At 32.7% G+C, this 13,844-nt stretch overlaps 3 protein-coding genes across 3 annotated transcripts; all 3 read left to right on the forward strand.

Moving 5' to 3' along the window:
• Window positions 1-5,321: 5,321 nt before the first annotated feature.
• Window positions 5,322-5,951, forward strand: OCT59_013812 (uncharacterized protein; the record flags this gene model as incomplete). The annotated part of the gene is made up of 1 exon (XM_025317073.2): window positions 5,322-5,951. The coding sequence occupies one exon, from the start codon at window positions 5,322-5,324 to the stop codon at window positions 5,949-5,951; it is 630 nt and encodes a 209-aa protein (XP_025178994.2).
• Window positions 5,952-6,672: 721 nt separating this feature from the next.
• OCT59_013813 (uncharacterized protein) lies at window positions 6,673-7,449 on the forward strand (the record flags this gene model as incomplete). Its single annotated transcript, XM_066141748.1, has 3 exons — window positions 6,673-6,715; window positions 6,784-6,995; window positions 7,363-7,449. The coding sequence occupies 3 exons, from the start codon at window positions 6,673-6,675 to the stop codon at window positions 7,447-7,449; spliced, it is 342 nt and encodes a 113-aa protein (XP_066001852.1).
• A 4,507-nt stretch (window positions 7,450-11,956) lies between these two features.
• Window positions 11,957-12,766, forward strand: OCT59_013814 (uncharacterized protein; the record flags this gene model as incomplete). Its single annotated transcript, XM_025310763.2, has 1 exon — window positions 11,957-12,766. One exon carries the CDS (start codon window positions 11,957-11,959, stop codon window positions 12,764-12,766), a length of 810 nt encoding a protein of 269 aa, XP_025178991.2.
• Between the last annotated feature and the right edge of the window lie 1,078 nt (window positions 12,767-13,844).

Consider the following 13,844-nt stretch of genomic DNA (forward strand, 5'->3'; position numbering starts at 1 on the left):
ATACATAGCACTGGAGTCATATATGCTGCAATATGCAATCTTCTGAGAGACATCCAATTTAAGCGAGAAAATATGTTGATTCTTGGGCTTTTACCTGGCCCAAATGAAGTGAGTTTACATAGAATTAATCACTATTTAGCTCTGATTGTTGATGATTTAGAATCACTTTGGAGTGGTGTAACTCTAAATCGGACATACGAATGCGAAAATAGAAAGAGGATTCGTGCAGCTCTAATCCTAGTGTCATGTGACATACCTGCCGCAAGAAAAATTTGCGGTCATGTTTCGGCACTCGCCTTTTGTCATCGGTGTATGAAACACGCAAATTATGAAAACAGAAAAAATAATTTTGCAGGTATGGAGAATATGGACGACTGGTTCATTACTCGGAATTCGAACGAACATCGTCAAAACGCTCTAGGATGGAGACGTTGTAATTCGGACGCTTCACGAAATCGGTTTGCGAAACAGACTGGAGTCAGATGGTCTGAATTACTTCGTTTACCATACTTTGACCCAATTATGTTCACGATTGTGGATCTAATGCATTGTCTATTCTTAGGCATTGCAAGATGAATAGTTAAACGACTTTGGATAGAGATGAGCGTATTATCACAAGAAACTCTAAAAATAATTCAGAAAAAGATGAATGAATTCCAAATACCCTCTGATTTAGGTCGAATTCCAGGCAAAATCTATTCTGGTGAAGGTTTTGCTAATTTTACCGCAGACTAATGGCGATTGTTTTTTAATATTTACGTCACTGTAGCACTTTGGGATCATCTTTCAGTTGTAGATAGGAAGATTATGTAAGAATATGCTCGATATTAGTAAGTCGAATTGTGGAAACCGCTTTCATGAATGAAGCTCACCAAAGACTAGTTGAAGTCATAAAATTAATAGAAACCCATTACGGTCGAGATATGATAACGCCAAACCTACATCTTTCTCTTCACTTATGTGAATGTGCACATGACTTCGGTCCCCTTTACGCTTTCTGGTATTTTTCATTTGAGCGTGTGAACAGTATGTTAGGTGAGTTCGAATTTAATATTTTATAATTCACAATTTAAAAAGGCCGATTATAATATTTGTTATTTTTAGGTTCTTTTCCAAACAGTCATCGAAAAATTGAACCTGAAATTATGCGGCGATTAATGAACGATAATCAAATTGCTAATTTAATAAGCTCCGGGATTGAGACAAAGGTCTCGATTTACTTGATAATACAACTGTAGTTGGTTCGCTTTTGGAAACTGACGAATTTTCTTTAGATGAAATGAGAAGATATTTATTATATTTGCAAGATATCCGACAATCGCCGATTACTGGACAAGAACCATTTCCAGGCGAAATGTTAAGACCATCTACTGAAAATATTGTATTATCAGATGATATGCTTGACCGGATGGTAGAATATTACAATGCAACCTACGAAATGTACAATTTTCGAAAGCCGTTTGGAGAAGGGCCAGAAGGTTCAATAGTTATTAATGTCAAAATGAACAAATTCGGGAGATGTCGAATTGGTTCCGAAATATTTGGCTCTTCAATGTCGTCTCGACATGTAAATAGTTCGTTTATTCTGGCCAAATTTGTGACATCAGATGGCGAAGTCGATTGTTATCCTGGCCAGATACAATATTTTTTTAAACATACAATTAATTTGCAAAATCAATCTGCCGAACATTTTCTAGCCTATGTTCGATGGTATCAACATGTAGCTTCCAGCGATGTTCGATATTATTTTAGTAGTGACGATGAACACGAAACTTGTACCGTTAAACTATGGAGATCCAAATTTTATCATGAGAGCCGTGACTGCATTATTCTGGTACATCATATTTTAGGTCAGTTTATTCCAGTAAAATATAAAATTTCAGACCGGCGAAATGCAGTAGAATATTTAGCAATTAATCCTATTAATAGAAAGTATCATATTAAATAAATAATTTATAATTAACAGCATTCGTATAAAATCGGTTATACAATAAACATCATTCATACAGCATTCGTACAAAAATCGGTTATACAATAAACATCATTCATACAGCATTCATACAAAATCGGTTATACAATAAACATTGTTCATATAAAAATTGTTAATAATATTTATTCAATTATTTACATTATCGATATTCTACCGATTTTTATAAATCGACCATAAATCATATATGTCGAAATTTGGAATATAATTGACCGATTTTTAATAGCTTCCGAAATTGAGCCGAAATGCGTGACAGATCTGCCGAACTTTTGCCGATTTGTCACATGACCGAAAGTTTTGATTTCGACCAGTGATATTAATCCATTTTTTGAATAGGAATTAGTTGTACATGTGCGATTCGTCATCTACAGACCTCGATCCATTCATTTTATATTCCTTTTTTGTGATTACAATTGAAATAGGGGTTGTGAACTCAAACAAAGATGCGCCTACAAACATCACATGCGATCTTCTATTTCGCAAGAGATCTTAGAAATAAATGGAAAATTTTGAGACATGGCATTGCTCTATTAGTATTAATATTAAGTTGTCATAAAACCGTAATTCGTCAGATTTAATTTTAAGCCGTATTGTTAAATTCAGGAAGAGACATTTGTTATTATTAGACGGGATCCAGGCCATCATTTTATTGCTTTAGGTGGAAAAAAATATAATTATGAAAAAATGTAATAATGACAAGTACACATAATGAAGCAATGTAATTTTTTATTTGATCTATTTAAATCGGGTTAAATTCTCTTTTCGCGCGTAGTAGGCATACAGTATAAAATAAACCTTTTTTCCAGCGCATTTACGCAAGAGATTGCATATTAAAAAAAGTATATCTAAAAAACTTGATCCACCAATAAAATCTCTTAATAAAATTACTACGCCTAATCATGTCCAGTTTATCATTGCTCAACTATGAGGCGCCATGCTGTTCAAAAGTCTGGGGTTTAAACCCCAGATCAAATTCCAGATTTATCTGGGGTGAAAATGGATTAATCCATATTTCATCCCAGATTTTCCTATATTTCACCCCAGATTTGATTCATATTTTATCCCAGATCTGATCTATATTTTATCCGGATTATATTTTATCCTTAAACTATATCACAGGTTTTAAGTCATGTGATCAGATTTTTTTGTTTATGAGATCATTTTAGAAACCTCTCTTATAACTTTAAAATAAAGATTAAAGTTTATATGAGATATTTTGAATAGAGATAAAGATGACCCTGAAATTAGATTTTCCAAAATTCTGAACCCATAATCCGTAATTCCAAACTTCTGAAATCTGAAATTCCAGCCAAAATTGAAATTAAATATGTAAATTCAGCTGGAATTATGCACTTAATTCCAGCAGGAACTATTGAATTTCGATTTTGGCTGGAATTACAGGTTAATTAATTTTAATTATGAATTAATTTTGGCAGAATTTCAGATTTCAGATTTTTGTTAAATTAATTTCAAATTTCAGGGCTATCCTTAAATATAGAGATTACATGATTTTAAATTATTACCAGATGTCATACCCTTTATGCTTAATTTTAGCCAAGTTGCCAAGTTTGTAATGCTAGTTCCATTCTCATGTTATATCATATGACTGAAATTTTAGGTAAGTTTTCAAAAAATATTTTTCAAAAATAAAATAATTTTTTAATTATTTTTTTTTCATTTTTATAGGAACTGACATTACACTTATTGAAATTTTAATTCCAATAAAATTGGAAAATTATACATAAGGTTATATGACTTTTTAAAAGGAAAATTTTCATATCAATCATTTGGTGTTATTTATTTTATTTCTCTTATCTAACAATTTTATAATTAGAAGGCAAAAAAAAACCAAGCCCTTTAGATAAATATAAACAATAAATATTTTTAGATTATATAGGGAAAAAAATTTGTTGGTATTATTGAAAAAATATTTAGTATTATAATAATCATATATATAATTCATATTTAAAGTTTAAACATCCTATATATAAATAGAAACTTTATTTATAAAAAATTTTTTTAAATTTTATTTTCAGAATTTTTCTAACTATTACTGGAGATGATGATCACCAGGTGACTGAAATTATGATAATCAACCAGCATTAAAAAATATAATGCCAGTAAAAATTGATAATTCTGGCTAAATGCCTGGTAATTTGAAGTAAAAAACTTATTTTCATACATTTTTTATAAATAAATATGTTGAAAAATATTTTGAGATTTTTTTAAAAATTTATTATTAACCTATTAACAGGCTGATTAAAATAAATTATTTTTATTATTTATTCAGTGCAATACCTCTATAATAGGTATCTTTTGTATTTTATATGATGATCTAATAATTAGAATTTTATAAAATTTTATCATTAAATAGTTTTTAATAAAATAAATTGATTATGTAAATAAAAAATTTTCTCAATTTTTTTACTTATATAATATAAAAATTATGATAAATTTGATTGGTTAAAATTATATAATATTGAAATTTATATATTTAGTAATCATAATTCTGGCTAAATTTATAATGCTAACTAGAGTTAAGATTAATTATTAAGGTTTTTTTTTAAAATTTTTAAAAAGAGCAGCGTAAGGAGAATTTAATTTTATTGGTTGATCGGCAAGAATTCTAACTGGCTAAAATCAATAATTGACTTCGTAATGTTGGATTTATATCACCAGGATAAAATCAAATATAGATAAAATCAAATCCGGGATAAAATATAAATCAGATTCAGGATAAAATATGGATTAATCTGGGGTAAAATATGGATTAAATCTGGGATGAAATATGGATTAATCCAGGGTTTGATAATTGGGTGTGATGTAATTTTTGGTAAAATTTAAGGAATTAATCTGGGGTAAAATGTGGATCAGATCCGGGATAAAATATGGATCAAATCCGGGTGAAATATAGGAAAATCTGGGATGAAATATGGATTAATCTATTTTCACCCCAGATAAATCTGGGATTTGATCTGGAGTTTAAACCCAGACTTTTGATCAGTATGGCGCTTTATACTCAACTCTTCGGGAATCATGCCTTTTTTGACCTTAACCGCTATTTTTTTGTTCATTGGTCCAGTGTTAATCATGGGGATCGCTACCATGTGGTCAAATCTCAAACAAAAAATTTCCGATGAACTTTCCGCACATGTCATCAAAATTCTCATCGATCTTGGTATACTAAATAATATACCAGAAATCAAAAAGAGGTCACTTCATGACCAAATCTTTACTGAACTTAATGATAAATTTGACACATGTATTTCTGATATTAATTCTACTTTCACTGCGAAACTCGGCAGGATCAATAATGATCTTAATAATAAACTTAATGAAGAAGTTAATGCAGGGTTCGGCAAAATTAACACCGAACTTAATAGTAAACTTACCAGCGGAAGCTGAAAAAAATAAGGCATGTGATGATGACTTCACTAGGGAGGTGCAGAAAATTTTTTCAATGGTCAATAACATAACTATGAAAGTTAATAATATCGAAGAAGCCTGCCGTAATGAATTTAGCAGAATTAATGTTGTTATCAAAAATCTCCAAAATGAAACAAATCAACATTACGCAGTAGTTCAAAGATCTGATTTTGATCAACAAAGTGTGTCCAATGAATCTGAAGCTAATTCGACCAATGAATCTGAAACTAATTTGCGAGACTCTTCAACTAATTCGTCTCCAAGCTCTTCTTCTGGAAGTTCCAATTTATCTGGAATTTTTGATATTACTGGAGACATTAAAATTCGCTTTAAACAACACTTTGATCGACTTATGAAAGTGAGGAATTATACTTTTGATGAGATGTGCTTCTTGGTAGTAGTTGATATTCGTAGTCTTGGAGGAAATATTAAGATTTCAACAGTGAAAAATTTTTATAATGGTGTTAGTGGTAATAAAGTTAGCACAATTAATCAGATAAACGCATGGGTAGCTAGTTTTAATAATAATGTGGAGTAGTGGGGAAGGAATCGCCATTATATGGGTTGGGGCTCAGCAGGCATTTATGCTTTATTCCTCCCTTAAAACATCCTGCTACTCTATTATTTTTTACTTTCATTTTTACTTATCCGGCCGGCCATTTCTCATATATTGTATTATTTTATAAAAAAAATATAATAAAGATTTCACTTCGAATTTTTTAAATGTGTGTGTTTTATTTAAATACAGTATTAATAAATTTTGTGTTCGCTTATCAGTTATCATTTGCCCATATAATAAAAAATTAAGCGTTAAACTTAATATGAGAGAGCAAAGATGCTGGGATTAGCACTAAATGGCTTAAGAGTTAGGATCCACACGTGTAAAAATTACCTTCTTGATCCTAGCGTAACTTTTGTGGGATAATCTTACCACACCACCTCGCATATTACAAATATTAATAGTGCTGGTTACACTGCATAAAGGGAGTGACATTTTATGCTGGTGACAAATAGAGATCAGACCACAAAAAATTTTCTAAGTTGCTGAGATAAATATAAACAACGCGGCCGCGACCATGTGACAAAATCATCACCTGTACTATGCGAGGTGGTGTGGTAAGATTTACCACTTTTGCGTAATATATACGGTCATATTTCCTAAAGTGGATAATGACAGGGATAAGATTACGCCATTCCATCAGATCAAATCTCTTTCTTTTTTTCACAAGAATTATTACCTGAGTTAACTAAGAGAAACCATGCTGACAATCGCACCTATCTTTGAAAAATCTGAACACGAAGGTATCTCTTCTCGGACATTTGTTTTTAGATTTCTGTCTTGGTTACAAAATTTTTTTCTTTCTTGTTAGAAGTCCAAGTATTCGATCCCGCATACTTCACTTCTGACCACAGCTGGTCTTTGTTAAGCTTCCTTTTTTACCGTCAACAACAGAGTGATTTCCAGTTTGACAAGAAAAAAGAACACGCCCGATATATTCGCAACCTCTCGAACATATTGAAAAGGAAACAAGTAAACGAAACTATAGCAAACCTGGCTGAAAGTGCGCTTGCTACATTTCAGGTTAAATAATTTCTTCTTTTGGTTTGATAATGGATGGGTCTGAAGGAATAGTCCTTTGGATGGGATTACGATCTGCATTCAACCACCTGTACTTTCTGACTATGGTCAGAATGTGATGATCTACGACTCGTGGTGGTTCCATCTTGTCTGTGATTTTTGTTTCTGGTTGTTAGTGGACAGGTCTGAGGGACGATAGTTCTTTGGATGGGATTACGATCTGCATTCAACCACCCACACTTCCTGATTATGATCGGGATGTGATGATCTACAGCTCGTGGTGGTTCTGTCCTGACTTTAGTCTTATGCCACTTCCCAAAGAGTACTGTTTTCTTTTAGCTGTTACTAATGCCATCATACTACTTAATAGAATGAAAAGAAATCACAGTTAGTTAAAGATTTTTGGGAAGGTGCTATTTCATCGCAAAAACGGAAAGTTGCAACGATATATGAATGAACTGCTTTGATGGTATGGAATGAAGCATTTGATGCTGTTATGTCAAAGCATACGGCTTATAAAAACATTAAACATATTCACTACCTAAGAACATACCACGGGGGTTGCAAATTCAGTTTTCCAACAGGATCAAGTTGTAAGAGAGAAGTATATGAAACGTCTAAATAATACAGACTTTCTGGAAGGCAAAAATCACTCTGCTGTGAGTATCTTTAACAAGATTCATAGCTCGAGATTAAAGATTTCTAATTTTGTTCTGTCCATTAAAGTTAGCATCAAAAGATCCAAAAAAAGAAAATTCCAAAAAACGACCAGCCGAAGAAGCTCTATCGATCATCACACCTGCCCCAACCTTCGCGGTCGTTCTCCCCCTCCATACTATAAAAGTGTAGATAATTCTTTTGACGCCGAAGCATCAACTCCCTCTCCAGTAATGTTTCTTCGTTTTGTTTTTCATATGATGTGATAAGTTCGTTTATAATCTGCATTACTCTTTAAAGTCAAACGGCCATGACGTGTCAGATACAGGGATTCATGAAGACGAAGTTGAAAATCCTTTCATCACAAATTATGAAGAGGGATCAAGGAACAATAATAAGGTTATTATTAATCAGTATTGTCAATTATTAAGTAAAGAATCTTTATTCATAAAACGTCCTTAATATAATCCTTTTATTAATTAATTCGATTTCTAATTATAGTTTAAGACAATTCTATCATGGCAACATGCCATAAACCGTATTTATATAAATGATGCTTCTATAAATGACATAAATATCGAGAAGTATCATGAATTTATAGTCACTTTTCCCGATATAGTAATAATCTTTTCTTGCCTATAGTGGGTGGCAGATGGTCACAACATTTCTCTTGATTTCCGTGAATTTCAATTGACATCGATAAACCTATTAGAAACCAATCAAACTTTTTCGTACGCAAAAGATATAGATCGGATACTGTAAGTGTTTGTTATGCAAACAAATCAGTTTCAATATCTAATTTTTGTATATGTCTGCAGGTGTCTGTCGTCTATAATGTATTGTAATGAAGTCAAACTAGAATTCGTAACATGTTCCGAAAAAGTATGGAATAAAATTCGGCCAAGACCCTTAGTTCCAAAGATGTTGCCATCTGTTGTGCAGTTAATAATAATTGAATATAATATGGTAAGTTTTTCATCAATTCTAACAAATGATCAGCAAAATTATTAATTTGTTATAATTTGTGATTAGTTTTTAAACGACAAACAGTTATTGAACATAAAATGGCATGAAAATTGGGTCAAATGGAGTATATTATCAACAGATGAGGATAAATCCATCTTCGATTGTGCGCAAGAAGTCACGAAAAATTTGTAAGTTCTAATTATTGAGAACATCTTTGTACACTCCCCGGTAAAAAGTATCTGACCATCCTGTCGATCATTGCCGATCATTTCCATTAAAATTAAAATTACGCCAATACTAACTATGCAAATATTAACAAATTTTTTTTCCCATGTAGCTAATACCTTTGGCTACCCAAAAATAAAAAAAAAATATTTTGTAAAAATGCCCAAAAAGCACGAACTTACTGAATTTGAAAGAGGAGAGATTATTGCTCTATGGAAAGGAGGTCATAGTGAACGAAACATTAGTGAAATACTTGACTTCCCAAAAACAACTATCCATGACACTATAATGGACTACAAAAATTCAGAAAAAATTTCAGCTGCTTCACGTTCAGGTAGGCCACCAAAACTTGCAGAAAGAGATATAAGGCGTATTGTATGAATCGTTAAGGAAGATAGATAACAATCTTTGGATGAAATAACAAAAAAATTTAATGATGGTTTACCAAGTCCAGTATGTAATAGTACTATAAAGCATATTTTACATTCTGAAGGGTATTTTGGTAGGGTAGGAAAAAGAAAACCATTTGTTTCTGAGGTTAATCGTAAAAAAAGGTTAGATTAGTGCCGTGAAAGAAAAGAATGGGATACTGAATGGGATTTCATCATATGGAGTGATGAATCTCGCTTCTTATTATTTCAGAATGATGCACACCACTGGGTCTGGCGTAAACCACATGAAAAATGTGATGTTAATTGCTTGATTCTGACTGTAAAATCTGGAAATCAAGGAGTTATGGTATGGGGGTATTTCGCAAAAAATCAACTTGGTCCTTTAATTCAAGTTTCTGGAAGTATTACAGGTTTAGTGTATATTAACATATTAGAAAATCATCTTCTACCCTTTTATAATAATTTAGAAAACAATTTGCAATATTTTTTTCAAGATGACAATGCGCCAGTCCATAGAGCAAGAACAGTTTCACAATGGAAAGAGGATAATTCAGTATCAACTATTCCGTGGCCTGCACAGAGCCCAGATCTCAATCCGATTGAACATTTATGGGATGTTTTGGAAAGAAAAGTTCGGGCACATAAACCTCATCCAAAAAATATTAGAGAATTAATGGTAGTTTTGGAAGAGAAATGGAATAACATTGAGCCCGAAATTTTAATTAATTTGGTTGATAGCATGCTAAGAAGGGTTCATGCTGTTTTAGATAGCCATGGTAACCCAACTAGATATTAATAAAAAATTTGAGTTTTTCTGAATAAAATGATATAAATTTTTTATAATGTTTATAAATAAATTGTTGAGAAATTAACCGTCAAAATATGTGTTTTAATTTCGCAAAGTTAAAGTGGTCGAATACTTTTTACCGGGGAGTGTACGTTGTTGATATTTACTGTATGTATGTTGCTTTTCAGTTTTACATATCTGTCTTCAGTGAGTTTCGATGAGGATAAAAAACTGGACGAGGATACCTTCATGCACCGATATTGTCATAGAATTTTCGAAGAAATTTTTAGCAAAGATGATTTTTTATTGATCTGGTAAGTTCCATGTAAAATTATTACAATACACTATACAGTACACAATGTGAAAGTGGGGGTTTAAGGACCGAAGGTCCGGCCCCCACTGAAACAATGTGTGTGTGGGGTCACAGAACATTAAAAACAATATCGATTTTTCTTATTATATTAGAAGAGCTTCTATCAGCTCTAGAATCTTAATTTTGATATTATATTTCTTAATTCTGTGTGGCTTCTCCAACCTCAGGAAGCATATTGATTTTTCTTATTATATTAGAAGAGCTTCTTTCTGCTCTAGAATCTTAATTTCTATATCATTTTTTCGGTTATATTTATTAAGTCTAACAAAATAATGTATATCAGGAATTGATTCTGCGCGATTTTCCTCATTAAATTGCATATTAATTACTTAAGTCTAACCAAAATAAGTCTAACGGTCCTTATTACCCCATAAATAAGTTTAACGAAAAAATAAGTCTAACGAAAATAAGTCTAACGGTCCTTATTACCTCATAAATAAGTCTAACGTTTTTTCTTAAGTCTAACGAGATTTTTGTTCCAACTTTTCCTCAATCAAGAACGGGTTTAATGCAGGCTAGCGCATCAATTAGCATATTTATTAATAAGTCTGACGAAAAAAATAAGTCTAACGAGATTTTTGTCCCAACTTTTTCTCAATCAAGAACGGGTTTAATGCAGGTTAGCGCATCAATTAGCATATTTAATAAATAAGTCTAACGAAAATAAGTCTAACAAAAAATCATGTGTCTTTTTAAATCTAACGAACTTTTCTATATACAAGAATGCCTTCTATACAAGCTAGCTCATTAAATAGCATAATTGCTAAATAAATCTAACGAGATTTTTGTCCCAACTTTTCCAAAGCTGAGAACAGGTTCAGTGGAGTCTAGATAACCGAATAGCAAATCAGCTTCTGAAAAATAAGTCTGTCCGCCTTGCCGGGAATTTATTAATCTAACGAAAAAATATATATCAGGAATTGGCTTCGTACAGGCTAACTCCTTATCTAATACATTATTTATTTGTCTAATGTTTCTGCCCTGCTGGGGAATTTATAAGTCTAACGAAAAAATCACATATCAGTAAATAATTCTGGCAAGCTAGAGCACATAAAAATCATGATCTAAATAAATCTAACGAGAATACATTACATTCCTATTATACCCTTAGTATATTCCAGGTTTAAAGCTTTAGTCCGCAATCTGTCATAGTACTGGGTAACATAATAGCCTCTGATATGTAACGGGCATCGGCCACAAGAAGAAGCGGTAGGCTTCCCGCAGTCAGAGCATGGTATCCGTTTTTTTGATTTTCTATGAAATCGGCAACCTTCTGGGCGAATGCAAGGGTTATTACAAGCCTTTCCAGTATTGCAGAGAAATGGGCAGGAATATTCAGCGATCATCCTATTTTTTATCACTAATTTTCAAAAGATTAATTAATAATTAGTTAATGCTTCAGTTTCCCTTGATCGATCTGTGGGTAGCTAAAACCATTTTGGCAAGCCTGCAAATACCGCCTTAGGTGATAACTATATGATCGGAAATTGAAAAGAATAGGAAATAATTAATTAAAGAAAAAATTTTATAAGCAAGTAATAGCGCGACGGTTAGAGTTAACACCATGGTCAGAAAAGCAAGAAGTGATAAGAAAGGTACAACCTGTAAACGTTGTGGACGAGAATGCTCAACTCCTCAAAAACTTCGTGAGCATCTTAAGCGAAAAAATCCATGCAAACCATTACAAAAGCAGAAGGAAGTAGCTTCTATTCAAACTCCAATTCAGGTGCCTATTCAAGAAGCTAACCAACAGGCTTCCGAAATCAAAGCACAAGTAAAAAGCTCTAGTGTAAATATGAGCAACAAGAAGAAGCCACATGTGGTAATCCCAACTTCAATTCCTAAACTAGAACCCAAAAAGGAAGCTCCAGTACTTGGTGTCGACTACATCACAGAAGAGGAGGCAAAGAATTGGATCAGTCCAAATGCACGAAAGCCTAGAGAGCGAATTAAGACATGGGGAGCGAGATTGCAAAAACGTTGGAATGAATTAGATCTAGGTGTTGAGCCATATGAGGCAAATGATCTAGATGGTTGTAAGACCCTTTTCCATGATCTTGAACTAAATGATCCAGAGGCAGTTCGTCTACCAACATTAAAAGAGTTAGAGAAATATGAAAAGATATCAGAGCCTAAAGCTGGCCTTGGACCTAGAACACAAGCTCATAGGAATGATAAATCTAAGAATTTGATTAATAAAGAATTTGAGCGCTTAGGAGAAATTACTGATGAACAAGAAAGAGACCTAGAATTTAGGGAGCAAGAAGAATTAGGCACGGCACTCAAAAGAAGAGCTATAGCCGTACATCGTGCAAAAGTTCCTAGATCTCATCCAGATAATGGAAGCGATATACGAAAAATGTTAGAAAGCTGAAGAAAACAATTTAAGGAATTACTTGAAAAAGAATTTGACAAGCGTGGGCAATTCAAGTTCGCTCTATGTTCTCTTACCAAATTTCTTATAGATGATAAACCTGGAAATGAAAAACAAGGAAAAAAGAATTCACAAACTGACTGGCTTAGAAATAAGCAAATTATAGTCTACAATAGAGCTGAAATAGATGACTACTTAAGCGATGCCTTCGAACAAATCCTATACCAAGTGGAGGAGAGAGGAGGTAAGTCTAATGCTTGAGAATATATTTGGGCGGTAAGACTGAATCTGGCGGGATGATTTGTAGTTCTTCTCTTACAAATGAGCGTCTAGGACCATTGTAAAGCTTATATAGAATAGGTTGATTTTCTTTTATTAAATAAGAATCAATTGTAAAAACTTCAGGAGACCAATTGCAATCAGTTGCTCTTCTTCTACCACCTTCTAATTCGCCGGGTTCCAATAAATGCCGAACTTCAGTATAGCTAGGTAAAAGTGGTTCATTATAACCAACTGGTCTTCTATGTTTGACAGAAGGTCTAGCTATTATTTTTTTACCTTTTAATGCCTTTTTTACAGCCTCGTTAGGAGACATACCTATTAACTTAGTGGGTGTATTATTATAATTATCATCATTTATACGAAGTCCCTTAATCCATGCTCTGGATCTATCAGTCAAAGGCAAATGAAAATCTACAGCATCTTGCCGAAAATAAGCATGCTTTTCAAATTCTTGATGGTCACGTTCAGCAATAGCTACACTACGTTTAGAATTAGCATACTGAATTTTTACACCATGACTAAGTAATAATTCCCTACACTCGCCCATAAATTCAGTACCTCTATCAATAATTAAAACATTTGGCCAAATAAGAGGACAGTTTGGGTCATCATAAATTTTCTGAAATGCTTTAGCCACTTGTGCAGATGATTTATTGGTTAAAGCAAAACTACGGCGAAATCTAGTAGCCGCATCTTTTATTACAAGTCTATGCTTATAAATTCGATTGCCTATTTTACAATGAGAAAGTGGTGTAGTATCAGATTGATGCACATCATTTAGATCTTGTATATCATT

The sequence above is a fragment of the Rhizophagus irregularis genome, chromosome 21 (assembly GCF_026210795.1).
Source record: "Rhizophagus irregularis chromosome 21, complete sequence".
Lineage (NCBI taxonomy): Eukaryota > Fungi > Glomeromycota > Glomeromycetes > Glomerales > Glomeraceae > Rhizophagus > Rhizophagus irregularis.